We start from the raw sequence: 18,928 nt of genomic DNA, 5'->3' as shown, positions 1-18,928 counted from the left end.
AGACATGTCTTCAAATAGAAGCTATTGAAGGGATTGTCTGCGCATACTCTCACCTGATCTGACGTTAGGTGCGGAGACTGCTTTGTTCGCTCAGTAGTACATGTTTGCTAGGCAATCTCATTCCCTGTGAGTATTTGGGCATGGGTCTTGTTAATTAGGATAGAACCCAAGCACAATACACATCGGGCATTAGGTGGTTGGCATTATTCGGTGTCATATCGAGTAGGAATGTTTGCCTGACAACCCCTTTAAATTTAGTATATGTTTTCAGGCCAGGTTGTGCATTTTATGTGAGTAAAAGTGACCAACAGTGCAGACCGTGACTATTTCCATATATTTGTTCCTAGAAGTAGCCGTCTGGTTTCTAGAGAAAAGACAGGGGAATCCATTGATCATCTGATGTCTTATAACAGGGGTCGGGAACCTTTTTGGCTGAGAGAGCCATGAACGCCACATATATTAAAATGTAATTCCGTGAGAGCCATACTCATCGGGGGGAGCGGCGACCGTGGAGCGGTTCAGAAGGTCCCAGGAGGCAGGGTAGGCGATGCTGTGGCACGGAAAGGGGGTCATTGTGCGGATGGTTGGCGATACTGCTGCGGGCTCGTAGGGTGTCGGGCGCCATTGTTCTGCCGGCGTGCTGCTTTGAATCTTCACAGTTGACAAGATTGACTTCAAGAAAATGGTCGCGGCACATGTGTAGATCGACGTGATGGACTTCAAGAAAATGGCCGCAGAGTCCTATCTACGCACGCACTGCCTCCGCTGCCATTTTCTTGAAGTCGATCTCATCAACTGTGGGGGAAATTCAAAGCAGCCCACAGATCAATGGCACCCGCCGCCACGACACCCCACGAGCCCGCAGTATTGGCGACCACCACTGCCGCCCTGGTAAACCATATGCGGTTTGTAAGATGCACCCCCATTTTTTTTCCCCAAGTTTTGGAGTGCGTCTTACAAACCGAAAGATTTGTCTGCAAACCAGGTGTGGCCATCAAAAGAGCCACATCTGGCTCGCGAGCCATAGGTTCCCGACCCTTGTCTTATAAGGTTGCATCAAGGTGCGGTCATCAAAAGAGCCACATCTGGCTCGCGAGCCATAGGTTCCCGACCCCTGTCTTATAAGGTTGCATCAAGGTGCGGCCATCAAAAGAGCCACATCTGGCACGCGAGCCATAGGTTCCCGACCCCTGTCTTATAAGGTTGCATCAAGGTGCGGCCATCAAAAGAGCCACATCTGGCACGCGAGCCATAGGTTCCCGACCCCTGTCTTATAAGGTTGCATCAAGGTGCGGCCATCAAAAGAGCCACATCTGGCACGCGAGCCATAGGTTCCCGACCCCTGTCTTATAAGGTTGCATCAAGGTGCGGCCATCAAAAGAGCCACATCTGGCACGCGAGCCATAGGTTCCCGACCCCTGTCTTATAAGGTTACTTCAAATTGTCAATCAAAAAGAAAGTTTCTATTTAAGCCACATCTAGAATAGTTTCAGCTTCCATGATTCCTCTGTATCTATAAATGTTCACCATCAAAGTGCATCTCTCATAGTTTTATCTTCTCTGTCCGCAGGTCTACCAGACAGGCACCGGGCAACTCATGTTCATGAACAAATACCACGGCAGGAAACTTTCAGTCCAGGGCTTTAAAGAAGCACTTTACCAATTCTTTCACAATGGGAAAAACCTGCGGCGGGAACTGATTGACCCTGTAATCAAAAAACTGACAGAACTTAAAATGGTTTTAGAAAAACAGGAGTCTTACCGGTTTTATTCCAGTTCACTACTCATTATATACGACGGAAAAGAATTACCGGAAGTTCCCTTGGACTCTGATTCGGAAGACCTCGGGGATCTATCGGAGGAGTCTTCGGACGAATCGGCAGGAGCCTACGCCTATAAGCCTTCCAGCAACAAACACACAGCCAGCAACGTAGACGTCCGCATGATAGACTTTGCACACACAACCTGCAAATTTTACAGGGAGGACAGCGTGGTACATGAAGGCCAGGACACCGGCTACATTTTCGGACTCCAAAGTTTAATAGCTATTATTAAAGAAATAAGAGACGACAGCAGCGAATAAAGGAGGTTGCAAAATACCACGTTCGTACGAAGCACTAGAATAATTATGTCTAATTCCAAAATGATGGCCACTTTGTGGTGGTAGAAATCATTACAGGATATGATGGGCCTCGCCTGTCCGACGACTAAAGACTAAAAAAACAAACAAAAAAAAAGCAGAGAGGGCATTGACTACGCTGTGCTGGACAGAGCACTGATTAATATTGTTATAATTATTTATTTTAAATATTTCTAAAACATTCCATATTTGATGATTTCAGATACCTCTGTTACACCGGTGTGTATGTTTGTGTTTATCCCCTTCCTTTTTTTTTTTTTTCATTTGGTGCGCTATGTGCACCAAATTGTGGAAATCATGTGGACTGTATTCCACGCACAGGTGTTTGGAGAAGCTCGGCCCTCTGTTACATAGAATAATGCCTGAACTACATACGAAATATCCGTGATTTAATATGGGCTGTAAAAAAAACAACAAAAAACAATGCAAATACTACTATTAACTAGTTACGCTCTGCTGGACCCCATTGCCTGGCATAGCGTTGCATTGTGATATTTCTATTTATTGGGCTCCAGCCCTGGTTACAATAAGCAGTGGAACCGTATAACGGATGATGTAACTTCATGAACATATGTGCCTTGTATCAGACAAACCCACAAAACTGTAAAAAGCCAACAGCGAGGGTCCGTTACAGCGTGTATTTAATCTAGGGGGGGGGCGTTCATCCATTAAGAAGCCTTCAGTTTACCACAAAATGCGTTCCATGTCATTTGCACTTTTTTTATTTGCTTCTCTAAAAATCTATCATTAAACCAAATACTTCTATTTTTGTGATAGGTGTTTTGTTAAGGGGAACAAAAAAATTAAAGGAAAAAAAAAAAAAGCAAAGTACTGCTTTGTGTCAGTAGAACAGGTACCTGTTGCTTAAAGCGGTAATGCTTGGAATAAAATGCACATGGTATATTTTTTCATGTTAGTCCCCGCAGCCTTGTGTGTTTTTTTGATATGCATTACAATAAGGATTGCTTTTGGTGTTTTTTTTTTTTCTTCTTTCTCTTTTTTTATATATATATAGACGATCGACATCTTGCTGTGGTTGACCTGTGGAATTTGCAGACATAGGAAGTCCATACTTCTCATCAGCCATTATTACAGGTGCACTAGGTATGTCTAGATTCCATAGAGGTCGATGATAGCAATAATGTACGTCGCGACCGCCAGATACAATAGCTTAGCACATTGGGTTTGCCAGCAGCCTCCTCCTAGTAATGGACATGCTGTTTGGTTTACTACCATGTCGAGCTACATACCAACTGCTAGAGTGGTCCTGGAGAGCCTTGCACTAGGATTCTGGAGGGGTTTTGTATGGTAGGCACTCCATCACCATCATAGGCGGCCATTACGCCGGGCAAACTATGACTGAAGAGAATGCACTTTGCATTTGTGGACAAATATATCTTGCTGATGCCTGTAATCGGATTCATGAAGGCCCCCCTCGTCACCCGTCGCTGCCGTATGTAGGAGAATGATGTTACTACAGCCCATAAACATGTTGAGCAATGGATGCATTTCTATTTTTTTTTTCTGTTCCTAAAATAGTAAATAAAATATATTGGATAATATAAAAGACTCTGGTCATTTTTAAGATTATTATTTTTATTTTTTTTGGGGGGGGGGGTGACTTCTACTTCCCCTCCCGTGGCTATAAAATCAACCATCTTCCTCTTAAGCTATAGGCAGCATTAAGGCTTAAAGTCATGATTCTTAAAGAAAAAGAAACTGCGAGTATGTGTATACAGCTTTCTCTAGTTGGTCTCCGGCCGCCCGTCGTGAAGCGAGGGCTCCCAGCGTGCTGTCAGTTCAGGCTTGACGTAGTTCCCCAACTGCTGGAAAGTTACAGAATGAAGACGACTCGTCCTGGGCATACCTGAATCAAATAGAAGATCGCAGGAGAGCATTTCTTAAATTCTATTTTTACACACCCGGTCCATTTACGGTAATGTCACCAGCACACGAGCCTCGTGTAATATCTCCGTCTCTGCTGCCTTGGTAAAATTGTGTGCACTTGCGGTCCTATTGCACCCCCTGCTTAAAGGGTTAATGTGTATGAGCCAGTGCTGAAATTGCTGTGCTCTTCCCTATGAAAGGAGCTGCAGAGTGATTGATGTGGAATCACCGCACATAAGACTGCTATACAGTGTGTCCACCCATATCCTGTCCACCGCCACTAACTTGAGAACGGCGGCAGCTATAGGCATAGAAGTGGTGTCTAGGTATAGTAAAGTAGCCATGCGCTACACAATGAAACCACCTATAGCGCCACCTGGTGGAAAACAACGGAGTTAGCATTTTTATCTTGAAAACAGAAAGAGAGAGACAAAAAAAGTGAATTAAAAAATTGTAGGGCATCATCAATTCAATATGAATCGACACCTTGCATACAGAAATGCTATGATTTAGAACGTGTAAAACTCACAAGGCTGCGGACGTGAAGCGATACCTCATGGAGACCTTCCTACAAGTCATTGGATATGGTGGCTGCGTGGAGTGGCCTCCACGCTCACCTGACCAGACCCCATTGGACTTCTTTCTGTCAGGTCACAGCATGTGTATGCGACCCCTCCACCGACATTGCAGGACCTACGACGACGTATCACAGATGCTTGTGCAAACGTGTCACCCACCATATTGTGTAACGTTCAGCATGATACAGTATGCTGTGCAGAGTCCAGATGTGCATTGCAGCTGACGGGGGCCACTTTGAGCATCAAAGTTAAATGAGCGCCATAAGCGTGACCAGCATTCAATATTTTTTTTTGGGGGGGGGGGGGTCATGGATTTCATACACAGCATTTCTGTATGCAAGGTGTCGTTTGATATTGAATTGATGATGCCCTACAATTTTGTAATTCACTTTTTTTTTTTCTCTACCTCGTTCCATTTTCAAGAAAAATGCTAACTCTGTTGTTTTCCACCAGGTGGCGCAATAGGTGGTTTCATTGCGTAGCACATGGCTACTTTACTATACCTAGACACCACTTTTATGCCTATAGCTGCCGCCGTTCTCAAGTTAATGGCGGTGGACAGGATATGAGTGGACACACTGTATAGTAAGAATTAAAATACATATGGCTGTGGGTACCACAAGATGCACAACTACACATCCAGCTAGGAGAATGCCTCAACTCTCGCAGTGCAAAGTTGGAGATTTAAGGAGAAAAGCAAGAGAAGTAAGGCAGCAACAAAAGAACAAGGGTTATAACCGCTCACAGCAATGCCGTACTACAACCACCAGGAAGTCTGGATCACTAGACCAGTATAGAGAAACTATAGCTGGCATTAAAGGAAGCGTTCAGCCAGCATATATTTGACGGGAGCGAATGTGATTGGCACATTTAGGGAAAAAAACAACATAAAATGGATTGGGAAGCTGACCCTTCGCAATGAGGTTCCACTTCTCATTTTCCGAAAGGAGCAGGAATTTGGTTGTTTTTATTAACTGCTCCACTTCTGCACCAGTTTTCTCTCCCACCCTCTACTCCATTGATTTCTGCTCATGTCTGTAGTTATCTGGGGTTTGTTACTTGCCAAATTCAATAGGAAAACAAAACGTCCATGTCCTGGGATAATAGTATATGGATCAGTGTATTGATCTTGGCACACAATATACAGACTCATGCTTGGCATTTTGGGGTCAGTGGGTTATTGGTACAGTTCAATTTTCATTATGGCCTCAATGGATTTGTGGCTGTAATTAAAAAAAATATCGAGCAGATCTGACCTCGTAAATTGAAGGCCAGGTTTGCCTTAAAGGGCCTGTCCACTTCATTAAAGTCCCCATGAGACATTTCTTTCTCCATTTCCCTAATCTCCGAACCCAGGATAAACAGATCAACATTTGGCATCACAGACGAGGGTTCGTAGTGTCGCACCTCATCAGTGCTGAGTGTAAAGGGGGCTGACTTTGCTATTGGAATGAGTCAGCCAGCCCCCTTCATGCACAAGAAAATTTCTTAGGATCTGCAAAGATCTATTTGATCCCATACCCCCCCCCCTCCCCTACTACTGCTGTTCAGGAGTCTGGGACAATGAAGTGTCAAACCTGTTGGATCCATCATACCCACATCAGTTCCTGCTCTCCTCTAATTTCTCTTTCCCAAGCACTGACCTACATAAGGATTCATTTCATAGGAAGACAATCAACCTTAGCAAGTTTTTTGGAGTGGGGGAGGAATGGGTATCCGATGACCAACACATGGGTGGTAGAGGACGAGGAACGTCGCTGAGATATTAAGGAGGGGGTGTGTGATTTGCCTGGAGCATGACATCAGTGGAGAGACTAAAATATCACCGGGGGGAGTATAGGCAGAGGTGGTGACAGGGGCCGTGACCAGTCATCAACACTGAGCGGGATCATGTGACTGAGACTGCAGACCGGTATGGTAGCAAGTCCCATGATCGTTCCCGGGGCTGCTCACTGGTCGGACAAGGCGCTTCCCTCTTAAATGTCCTTCCTGATTTCACATCAGTGAGGGTAAAGTATATGTGGTGCACCTACATCAGAAACTGCATTTAATGGGTGCAGTTGTACCCACAAGTTTGGGGCGATCCCTTTTGGGCACTTATTTGGACACCTTCCTTTTGCTTTTTACTGTAGAGAGTCCAGTACAACGAGCTGATTGTTAAGGGTGCTTTACACGTTGCGACATCGCTAGCAATCTCGTTAGCGATGTGACACGCTAGATCACAGATGCGATCTGCCGAGATCGCACATGTGACCGGCGCTATAAAAAACCGACCGATGTGCGATCTCTGTAGCTCGCATCTGCGATCTGGCGTGTCACATCGCCAACGAGATCGCTAGCGATTGCCGCAGCGTGTAAAGCACCCATTAGGGTTCCCACCGGCAGCTGTGAAAAAACGAGACTAGTCTAATATCCCCGACACCCTGAAATGATGTGGCCCTTCCCTTCTGGAAATCTGACACCAGTGGGCTGTCTATGATTACAAAAACATGGCTTCATTCTTCTAGAAACCGCTCCACCCTACACAGGTTGTGTGTAGTTTTGGAGCTCAATTCCTGACACAAATGATGGACGAGGTGGCGCTACTTTAGGAGGAAAGCATCCATGTTTTATAACCTTCTTATGGTTGTGACGTAACCTGAATTTCCAAGGTTCCTATGCAAAATCCAGACTGAGCACCATCCAACCTCTAGGGCAGAGGTTCTAGGGCGGCACGGTGGCTCAGTGGTTAGAACTGCAGTCTTGTGGTGGCTCAGTGGTTAGCACTGCAGTCTTGTGGTGGTTCAGTGGTTAGCACTGCAGTCTTGTGGTGGCTCAGTGGTTAGCACTGCAGTCTTGCAGTGTTGGGGTCCTGGGTTCAAATCCCACCAAGGACACCATCTGCAAGGAGTTTGTATGTTCTCCCCGTGTTTGCGTGGGTTTCCTCCAGGTTCTCCGGTTTCCTCCCACACTCCAAAGACATTCTGATAGAGACTCTAGGTTGTGAGCCCCAATGGGGACAGAGTTGCCAATGTATGTAAAGCGCTGTGGAATTAATAGCGCTATATAAATTAATATATGTTCTGGAGCGACTGCACCCAAAACAATTGCCCCTTCTGGTTCTGTAGTGTATAGAGAAGGAGAATCGGTCAATCCAAGGACGTTTCTGATAAACTACAACTCCCATCATGCTCTGAAGGCGTCTGGTTTCTGGGACTTGTAGTCTCCCCTCTCCCTTGTCTTCTGGGCCTTGTAGTCCCTCCCCCTTGTGTATATTCCTAGGTTGTAGTGACACTAGGACAACACAATGGTCACACATTGGAGAGGAAGGGTGAAGCTTGTGACTGTGGTGGGGCTTTCCACAAATTGTTTTCGGATTCTTGGGCTCCCCTTTGTCTGTGCCTCTCAGAGGGGGTCAGGGTTTCAGGAGTTAATTAGTTTTATGGTTATTTACTTGCGCTTTGATGCAAAATCCTTCGGGGAGAATGGGGCAGACATGAGCCAGAATGCCTTGTGGTTATTGTATTTTTATAACTGGTATCCCTTGGCACGGTACCAGGGACACACACGGAGCGATGAGAGCTTGTTCCAGTGCCAGAAGTATAAGTAGAGCACATAGCACACTGGCACGCTGGATTCCAGGCTATTAATACCTGGTATTTAAATGGCCAGGCAGGGTCTGTACTCCGACTGCCGAGGAGCCGCACAACCCCCGCTCTACACTGCACCACTACACACAGAGTGTCCTCTCTGGGCATACAGATGTCATATAGGGGCCCCATGTTCCTGTAAAATCACAAAATTGCTATTGTTAATGATCCCAGATCACTCCTCAAATGATCGTCCAGTTGCCAAACCCGTAGCATTGTGCAGGAACCAGAAGAACAGCGTGGGTATCTCTACGCTGCCGCAGAACGAAAAATGACCAACACCCTGGATGTGGATGAAGGGTGGTTTATTACAATGCGTTCGAAGTGAACCTCACTTCTTCAGGAAAGCCACCAAAAAAACCCCAAAACCTATCATTCAAAGGTGTTGGCCAGATTTTTTTTTTATCGTTCCTTTGGGAGACCCAGACCTTGGGTGTTTAGCTTCTGCCTCCGGAGGACACACAAAGTACTACACCTAAAAGTGTAGCTCCTCCCTCTGAGCCTATACACCCCCTGGTGAGCCAGTCACAGCCAGTTTATCGCTTTGTGTTCAGGAGGACATACATCCACACATGCATTCTCATATGATTTTTTTTTTTTTTTTTGGAAAAAGATTGAAGAAGTGCGGGTCCACGTCTGGACTCCCGGCATATCCCTTCTCACCCCACTGTGTCGGCGGTGTTGTAAGGTTGATTTCCAAGGCTGGAGCCTTACATGCCGTGCTCCTTCACCATCCCTCCTGGGCTCTGGATTGAAGTGGGAGCCAGCGCGGTCTCCATGCCTGGCAGGAGACCGGTCTCCGTCCACAGCCCCTTGAGGACCCTGCTGGACCGGAGCACTCATCCCCAGGGACCTGGCCCTGCGTCTCAGCAGCTAAGTACATGAGACGTTCATATGTTGGGGGTCCCTGTCCTTTATTGTGTGGGGAGAGTGTGTTTGCTGTATTTGTTTTGACATTTCCGGCGGGTCTTCTGGCTTTTCGCCCGAGAACCGCGCCGATGGTGCCTGCGCGTCGGCCTCGCTGCTCAAATTTAGGCCCCGGCTTCGCCGGAGGCCTAGTTTCTGTTACCTGCCCTCGCATGTCATTCATGCAGAGGGACAGGCACGGCTCCTGCCGGCGGCCGTCCTACACAGGGGAGGGACACTCCCCACTGCTTGTGCGTGACTCCCCCCCCTGCAGGCCTTTATGGCCCTCCAGATCCAGCTTTCCTACAGGGACACCCCCGTCCCGCCCCCTCTCTTCGCTCCGGCGGCCATTTTCTTGGACAGGGTTCAGTCTGCGCTGGGACATCCTGCACTCTGCATCCCTGCTGAGGTGCTATGCATTGGGGGTCCGGGCTTCGGGATCTGGAGAGCACACTACACCGCTTCCGGCGGTCTGGTAAGCCACAGCCGGTCTCTGGTTGTGGACCTCTGAATATACTCCCTGGGGTTCATTCTTTTTGTAGAAGCTGTTTTCCCCACTCCAGCAGCATGTCTCACACGAGGAGCAAGGCTCCAAAGCTTTATACTTCATGCGCTGCATGTAAGCTCCTGCTGCCTGAACCGAGCACCTATCCACATTGTGATGTCTGCTCTAACTTGGAGGTGCCACAGCCTGGAGTCTCACCCCCAGTGGTCTCTCAGGCTGCTTCTGCACCTGTGGCTGAACCCTCGGCCTGGGTAGAGTCCTTCTCTAGGTCTATCTCCCAGTCATTTGCTGAGTCCATGGGACTTCTGTCCAGGACTTTGATGAATATGCATCAGCCCCCTTCACAGGGTGCCTTTAATGCTCTTGCTAAGGGTCCTTTAGGATCCCTATCCTCTGACCTCCGTCCACTGGGGCTCACAGAGGATTCATCATCAGGGCACAGACCCCGTCCTCCTGAGGCGCTGCAGGGTTTCCTCTCCCTCCTCATCCCGCGGCTCTAATTCAAGGGTTGAGGACTCGCAGGATGAGGAGGATGCCTTTACAGGGGGCTCAGAGGCCAACTCCATGTGCCCCATTGATCTTTCCGAGGGTGACTCAGAACTTAGTGACTTGATTGCTTCCATTAATTCTGTACTGGATCTCAACCCTCCAGTATCAGAGGAGCAACCCTCTTTGGCAGAAAAGCACCAGTTTACCTCGCCTAAGAGAGTAAAGAGTGTGTTCTTTAACCACTCCAGTTTTCAGACCGCTGTGTCCAAGCCCAGGGCCTGTCCTGACAAACGCTTCCCAAAGCGTGGTTCTGATGACCGTTTTCCCTTTCCACCTGAGGTGGTCAAGGAGTGGGCTCACTCCCCAAAGGTAGACCCTCCGGTGTCTAGGCTCTCAGCCCGGACCGTTGTGTCGGTGGCTGATGGCACTTCCCTTAAGGATGCCACTGACCGTCAGATTGACCTTCTGGCCAAATCCGTGTATGAAGCCGCGTTTTCCCCAACTTTTGCAGCAGTGTGGGCCCTCAAAGCCATCTCTGCTTCTCTAGAGGAGATGCATTCCCTCATCAGGGAATTTATGCCCGAGATGGTTGCCTTAACTTCTCAAGCTTCAGCTTTTTCTTCTTATGCCATGTCTGCCATGCTAGAGGCTTCTCACCGCACTGCGGTGGCTTCGGCTAATTCCCTCGTTATCCGCAGGATCTTGTGGCTTCGAGAGTGGAAGGCAGATGCTTCTTCAAAGAAGTACCTTGCTGGGCTCCCTTTTGCTGGTTCCCGGCTGTTTAGTGAACAGCTGGATGAAATTATTAAAGAGGCTACTGGCGGGAAGAGTACTTCCATGCCACAAACCAAGACCAGGAAACCTGGCCAGGGTAGGATTCAGTCGAGGTTTCGCTCCTTTCGTTCCTCCAACTGGTCATCCTCGAAGCCCTCCGCCTCGTCCGCTAACTCAGCTAAGGACCAGAAATCCAACTGGCACTCAAGAGCGCATCCACAGAAGACCGCAGGAGGTCCTGCCACTAAGGCAGCCTCCTCATGACTCTCTGCCCGCTCCAGCAACGTCCTTAGTCGGTGGCAGGCTCTCCCACTTTGGCGACGCTTGGTTTCAACAAGTCTCCGATCAGTGGGTGAGAGATATCATTTCTCACGGCTACAGGATAGAATTCTCTTCCAGCCCGCCAAACAGATTTTTTCTCTCAACTCCCCCCTGCTCCAAGGCCGCCGCCTTCTCACAGGCCGTGGCAGCCTTGCAGGCCAACGGAGTAATTGTACCAGTTCCCGCCCGGGAATGGTTCAGAGGTTTTTACTCCAACCTCTTCCTAGTTCCCAAAAAGGACGGTACCTTCCGGCCCATCCTGGATCTCAAGCTTCTCAACAAGCATGTTCGGGTGCGGCACTTTCGCATGGAGTCTCTGCGATCAGTCATTGCCTCAATGACCCAAGGGGATTTGCTGGCGTCCATCGACATCAGAGATGCCTATCTACATGTGCCAATTGCAGTTTCACACAAGCGTTGGCTACGCTTTGCAATAGGAGAAGATCATTTCCAATTCGTGGCTCTCCCCTTCGGGTTAGCCACGGCACCTCGGGTATTCACCAAGGTCATGGCAGCAGTGATTGCGGTTCTGCACCTCCAGGGGTTGGCAGTGCTCTCTTACCTAGACGACCTTCTAGTCAAGGCTCCATCCAGCGCAGACTGTCAGCGGAGTGTCTCGCTCACTCTCGCTACTCTAGCCCAATTCGGGTGGCTTGTTAATCTTCTCAAATCCACTCTGACTCCGACCCAGAGTCTCACGTACCTAGGGATGCAGTTCGAGACTCTGCCGGCACTTGTGAAGTTGCCCTTGGACAAATAGCTGTCACTCCGGTTGGCGGTGCGCTCTCTCCTGAGGCCCCGCCGTTATACCCTCAAGCGTCTGATGCAGGTGCTGGGTCAAATGGTGGCGTCCATGGAGGCTGTTCCCTTTGCCCAGTTCCATCTGCGCCCCCTGCAGCTGGACATTCTCCGCTGTTGGGACAAGCAGCCTTCCTCCTTACACAAGTCAGTGGCTCTGTCGCCACGGACCAAGAGCTCTCTTCAGTGGTGGCTTCGGCCCCTCTCCCTGTCCCAAGGGTGCTCCTTCCTGGCCCCGTCCTGGGTGATTCTCACCACGGATGCCAGTCTATCCGGCTGGGGAGCGGTATGTTTCCACCACAGAGCACAGGGCACTTGGACTCCGTCCGAGTCAGCCCTTTCAATCAATGTGCTGGAAACCAGAGCCGTGCTTATAGCTCTCCTAGCATTTCACCACCTGCTGGCGGGCAGGCACATTCGAGTCCAGTCAGACAACGCGACAGCGGTTGCCTACATCAACCATCAAGGCGGGACACGCAGCCGCCTGGCAATGATGGAGGTACAACGCATTCTTCAATGGGCGGAGGACTCCAGGTCCACCATATCTGCAGTCCACATCCAAGGCGTGGACAACTGGGAGGCAGATTATCTCAGCCGTCAAAGCGTGGACGGTGGCGAGTGGTCCCTGCACCCGGCAGTATTTCAGTCGATCTGCCGCAAATGGGGCACTCCAGACGTGGACCTAATGGCATCCCGTCCCAACAACAAAGTTCCTGTTTACGTGGCTCGCTCCCACGATCCTCAGGCCTTCGCCGCGGACGCTCTGGTTCAGGACTGGTCCCAGATTCGTCTGTCCTACGTGTTTCCCCCTCTAGCTCTCTTGCCCAGAGTCCTGCGCAAGATCAGAATGGAGGGTCGTCAAGTCATCCTCATTGCACCGGACTGGCCCAGGCGAGCTTGGTATCCGGACCTGCTCCAACTGTCCGTAGAGATGCCGTGGCATCTCCCGGACCGTCCAGACCTACTCTCGCAAGGTCCGTTTTTCCGCCCGAATTCTGCGGCCCTCAAATTGACGGCGTGGCTCTTGAGTCCTGGATTTTGACGGCTTCTGGTATTCCCCCTGAAGTCATCTCCACTATGACTCGGGCCCGTAAGTCTTCCTCCTCAAAGATCTATCACAGGACTTGGAAAATTTTCCTGTCCTGGTGTCGCTCTACCGGCCATCCTCCTTGGCCATTCTCCTTGCCGACCCTTCTGTCTTTTCTACAGTCCAGTCTACAGCTAGGACTGTCCCTCAACTCTCTCAAGGGACAAGTTTCGGCTCTGTCAGTTCTGTTCCAGCGGCGTCTCGCTCGGCTGGCTCAGGTCCGCACCTTCATGCAGGGCGCGTCTCACATCATTCCGCCTTACCGGCGGCACTTGGACCCCTGGGACCTTAACTTGGTTCTCACAGTCTTGCAGAAACCCCCCTTTGAGCCTCTTAGGGAGGTTTCTTTGTACCATCTTTCACAGAAAGTGGCGTTTCTGGTTGCCATAACTTCTCTCAGGAGAGTCTCTGATTTGGCTGCGCTCTCCTCGGAGTCACCTTTTTTAGTCTTTCATCAAGACAAGGTGGTTCTCCGTCCGACTCCGGACTTCCTTCCTAAGGTGGTCTCTCCTTTCCACCTTAACCAGGACATTACCTTACCTTCCTTCTGTCCGGTTCCTGTTCATCGCTTTGAAAAAGCTCTACATACTCTAGATCTGGTGCGTGCTCTCCGGATCTATGTGTCTCGCACCGCTGCGCTTAGGCGGTGCACCTCTCTTTTTGTGCTAACCACAGGTCGGCGCAAGGGCCTCCCTGCTTCTAAGCCGACCTTAGCCCGTTGGATTAGGTCGACCATCTCGGACGCCTACCAGAGTACGCAGGCGCCTCCCCCGCCGGGGATCAAAGCACACTCGACCAGAGCTGTCGGTGCCTCTTGGGCTTTCAGGCACCAGGCTACGGCTCAGCAGGTCTGTCAGGCTGCCACTTGGGCTGGCCTGCATACCTTTTCGAAGCACTACCAAGTGCATGCTCATGCTTCGGCAGATGCGAGCTTGGGCAGACGCATCCTTCAGGCGGCGGTCGCCCATTTGTGAAGTTAGGTTCTTCCTACTTCTTAGTTTTTCTGTTTATTTCCCACCCAGGGACTGCTTTGGAACGTCCCAAGGTCTGGGTCTCCCAAAGGAACGATAAAGAAAAAGAGAATTTTGTTTACTTACCGTAAATTCTTTTTCTTATAGTTCCGTCTTGGGAGACCCAGCACCCTCCCTGTTGCCTGTTGGCAATTTCCTTGTTCTGCGTGTTTTCACCGGCTGTTGTCGTGGACAGGGTCTCCGGTTGTTCCGGCTCTTGCTCTGTTCTACTTGTGGGTGGCTATTCTCCTTCAGCTTTTGCACTAAACTGGCTGTGACTGGCTCACCAGGGGGTGTATAGGCTCAGAGGGAGGAGCTACACTTTTAGGTGTAGTACTTTGTGTGTCCTCCGGAGGCAGAATCTAAACACCCAAGGTCTGGGTCTCCCAAGACGGAACTATAAGAAAAAGAATTTTCGGTAAGTAAACAAAATTCTCTTTTTTGGATGCATGGTGAATTCTAGAAGTGGGCACAAATTCGGAGACATTGAGTGCAAGTAGTAAAATAAAGTTGGAAATGTTACAACATGCCAATTAAAATGTCTTTGGATTCCGAATCCTAATAGAAAAAATTGGAGGAGAGAAGGATCAAACAGTTGGTTTTCAACATGCCCAATCCTTTTGTTTACTGCTCTTTCCTAAGCTGAGCGTGCGTATACAGTGCCTTGCAAAGTATTTATATCCGGTGAACGTTTCCACAATTGTTCACATTATACCCACAAACTTAAATGTATTTTATGTGATATTCCAAAATTAAGTAGCAAATACCGAATGTTACAAGGTGGTTTTTACAAACATCATGGCGGCGCCAGGATCTGTGGAGACTACAGATTTTGGCACGCGGACATCTAACTTCTCTGATGTCTGTGATCAGCGCAGGCAGACTCTGGCATCGACCCACAGACTTGTAGTTCATAGGCAGGTTAGCAAGAGTTAATCTCTGCTGGTCTGCTTGTTAGTCTCCTTTGATCACATGCTGTGGGAGAGCCAGTCACATTCGCTCCCGTGAAATTATATGCTGGTTGGACGGTTCCTTTAATTCCAACTATAACTTCTCTATACTGCTCTGGTGAGGTGTTGTGATCAAGACTTACTGGTGGTTGTAGTACTTCATTGCTGTGAGAGTATTTAACCCTTGTCCTTTTGTTGCTGCCTTACTTCTCTTGCTTTTCTCCTTAGTCTATTACTGGTTGTTGCTGTGAGTTTGCAGTGTGTCTGAGTTTTATTTTTTCCCTGTCTGTTTTTATCTGTGTTGCCATCACACTCCTGCTCCTTCTTTTCCAAGATGAGTTCTGGTCAGGGGAATAGTATGTTTTGGGTCATTGTCCTGTTGGCAGGTGAACCTAGACTCCAGTCATAAGTCTTTTGCAGCCTGTAAGAGGTTTTCCACCTGGATCACTCTGGAGTTAGCTACATCCATCTTCCGATCAATGCCAACCAGCTTTCCTGTACCTGCTGAAGAAAAGCCTCCCCACAGCATGATGCTGCCACCACCATATGCAATGGTGGGGACTTTTGTTTTCAGAATTAGTTTTCCACCACATACTGCATTTTGCATTTAGTTAAAAACATTCTACTTTGGTCTCCTGTGACCAGAGCATCTAGTTTCACATGCTAGCTGTGCCCCCTACATGGTATATGGAAGAAGGTGCTCTGGTCAGATGAGATCAAAATAGAACATTTTCGGCTAAACGCTATGTGTGTCAGAAAACTAATACTGCACATCCCCCTGAAAACACCATCCCCACAGTCACACAAGGTGGTGGCAGCATCATGCTATGGGGAGGCTTTTATTAAGCAAGGACAGGGAAGCTGGTCAGAGTTGATGGATGACGCAAATACTGGGCAATCCTGGAGGAAAACCTTTGCAAAAGCCTTAAGACTGGGGCGTAAGTTTACCTTCCAGCAGGACAAGGACCCGAAACATCCTGCCAGATGGGTTTAGATTAGAGCATATTCCTGTGTGTGAATGACCCAGTCACAGTCCAGACCAAAATCCTATTGAGAATCTCTGACAAGACTTGAAAATTGCTGTTCACAGACGTCTCCATCCAATCTCACTGAGCTAGCTAGAGCTTGGGTACAAAGAAGAAAGGGCAAAAATTTCACCCTCTAGATATGTAAAGCTGGTAGAGACAGACCACAAAAGACTTGCAGCAGTAATTGCAGCCAAAGGTGATCCTACTCATGGGGGCTGTATACAAATGCACCTCACAATTTTCAGATTTATATTTTTAAGATATTTAGAAAACCATATATTGTTTCCTTTACACTTTGCTGTAGGTATGTTACAGAAAATCCCAATAAAATACATTTAAGTTTGAGGATGTAACGTGAAAAAAATGTGGAAAAGTCCACAGGGTAGGAATACTTTTTCAAGGCCCTGTATATGAGGAACTAAGGATAGATAGCTTTCCATGCACTTTAGGCATCCAAGGTCTATGTCCAGCTCTGTTATGTGAGTGCATGAGAGGTGGATGGCCTGTGAAAGAGGAAGAAAACTGAAACTTCCTCTATCTGGGACATTTCTGTTGCTTATTAACCTTTTCTCCAAATTTACAAATACATTTTGTGACTGTGACACTATGTAGCATACGTTACAGGACTGAGCAATGGGGAGCACGAAGCAATAAGGGTTATTGACCCCTTAAGTTATACTGGAGGGTGTGTTATCATGTAGCGGCACCCAACACAATTGTGAAGCTAATAGTAGTACTGCGCCTTTGAACTCCCCATAGGTGCCAGGCAGGCCTGTTCTTGGTCATGATGCATTGCAGATTTTGTAGCGGGGGGGGGGGTTCTACCCAGCCTCGCCACCCTCAAATCAACAAAAATCCTGGATCACTCATCCAGTGGCTTAACTACAGTATATGAGGGGCGGAGGTTTCCCGTGATATCAGTATGAATTGTGTAATACTTCAATTGCCCTGCGGAGGCGCTGCAGGAAAAGGGAACACTTACTTCAGGGTTACATCTGATCTATTGGGAATCATCACTTGCAGCAATGCTCTCTGGTTCCAAAATAAACACAGGATTAAAGGCATTTATCTGGTATCTGACATTTATCTGTTTCCTCCCTACATCTGTGACCTAGTCTCCCGGTACTTACCTGCACGTAACCTTCGATCCTCACAAGATCTCCTTCTCTGCTCCCCTCTCATCTCCTCTTCCCACCATCGCATCCAAGATTTCTCCCGTGCCTCCCCCATACTCTGGAATGCTCTGCCACAACACATCAGACTCTTGCCAACCTTGACAAGCTTCAAAAGAAACCTCAAGACCCACCTCTTCCGACAAGCCTACAACCTGCCACAACCCTCAGCGCCGCACAACCAGTTCTACCCTAACCTACTGTATCCACACCCATTCCTTGTAGGTTGTGATCTCTCGCGGGCAGGGTCCTCTCTCCTCCTGTACTGGTCTGTGCCTTGTATTGTTTATGATTATTGTGCTTGTCCCTATTATGTATATGTGGTGCCCCTGAATATATAAAGGTGCCATAGGGTACTGCAATCCTTACCCAGGGTGCAGGGCCTACCTCCCCATGGTTCCAGGTTCCTAAGAAACCGGTGTCACTACCATCAGCACAAATCACACCTCACATGACTTGTCAGACATACCAGTGGGTTGGTTAAGCTGGAATAGGGCCACCCACCTAGGGGGTCAGGCAGACTGGTGGGAGGGAGGAAGTGAGCAGAGTAGTGAGAGCCCTCAAGGAGTCAGGAGCTGGAGTAGTAGCTCCTGGGGAGCTAGACCAAGGTTGGGTCACAGACGGTGGTCCGGGACCAGAGGAGTCAGGGCCCGGTGGCAGTGACATTGGAAGGGTGCAGCGGACATTGTCTAGGAGGACTGTCTGCATCAGAAACCCAAAAGAACTGACCGGTACCGAGCACTTCATGGTACAGGACCCTAGGTCAGGAGCAGGTTCAACGTCCTGATAATTAACCTGGGAGGGAGAGTATTTTTATGAACTTCCCTAAGAGCTCAGAGATTGAAGGCGACAGCACGCCGCGGTGGATAGGGCTTTCTGGTAAGGCGACCCACTAAAATCCCAAGTGACAGCCATCAAGAGCACAGTGTAATACTATTGTATGTACTGAGGATTTCGATTGCGTTAGGGCAATGACAACCAGAGACGGGTTCTTGGTGCAAAGAAGTTTTATAACATGCAAACAATATGTACACAGGAAAGAACATAAACACAGTAAATACCTGCCAGGTTCGGAGCAAAGGGGAATTCCCGGGACCGCGCACTGGACTCCCCCAGGGAGGCCACCAGAAGCGAACCCCTATACAGGGGCTGTCTGGCAATCACCCCAGAAGGCCTAAATGCGCAGCAGCCGGGACACGAAAGGGCAACAGGTTATAGTCCAAAAATGTCCGTACTGGATGTGGAACACGGGTCCTAGGGTGGATATGTACCGGGCACAAACGCCAACCAGAGACGGCAGACAGAGTCCGGGACCAGCGAGGGCACAGCTCGATACGACCAGGTGGAGTCCAGGGCCGGTGTCAGGTGATTCACCAGGATCCAAAATAGCAACCAGGAAGTGAGAGCAGCGGAGCAGGAGTAGACATGAAGCACTATACTCAAGCAACTAGACTAAGCTTAGGGGCGGGCTTTTAAACAGATGAACAGGAAGTAGGGCAACAGAACAGAAAACTCCATGTTAACAAAGGGCAAGATCCTTCAAAAGCAAACTGGAAATCCCGGAACACTGACACACAGCTACACTAAAAACATAGTGAGCGGGGCCCCAACAGCTTCAATCCAAGGGGTAACAACAGAGAACTAAATTGTGCAT

General features: G+C 48.7%; 1 protein-coding gene across 2 annotated transcripts in view; it reads left to right on the top strand.

Moving 5' to 3' along the window:
- Positions 1–3,707, top strand: part of IP6K2 (inositol hexakisphosphate kinase 2) — a 38,350-nt gene extending 34,643 nt beyond the window's left edge. For both annotated transcript variants that reach the window (XM_075321494.1, XM_075321493.1), the window contains one exon: positions 1,571–3,707. In XM_075321494.1, the coding sequence (XP_075177609.1) occupies positions 1,571–2,083 (513 nt within the window). In that variant the 3' untranslated portion in view covers positions 2,084–3,707. The remainder of the gene's footprint in view (positions 1–1,570) is intronic.
- Positions 3,708–18,928: the final 15,221 nt, after the last annotated feature.

The sequence above is a fragment of the Anomaloglossus baeobatrachus genome, chromosome 8 (assembly GCF_048569485.1).
Source record: "Anomaloglossus baeobatrachus isolate aAnoBae1 chromosome 8, aAnoBae1.hap1, whole genome shotgun sequence".
NCBI classification, from domain to species: Eukaryota; Metazoa; Chordata; class Amphibia; order Anura; family Aromobatidae; genus Anomaloglossus; species Anomaloglossus baeobatrachus.
The sequence above is the reverse complement of the archived record's forward strand: the minus strand, read 5'-3'. Positions and strand labels throughout refer to the sequence as shown.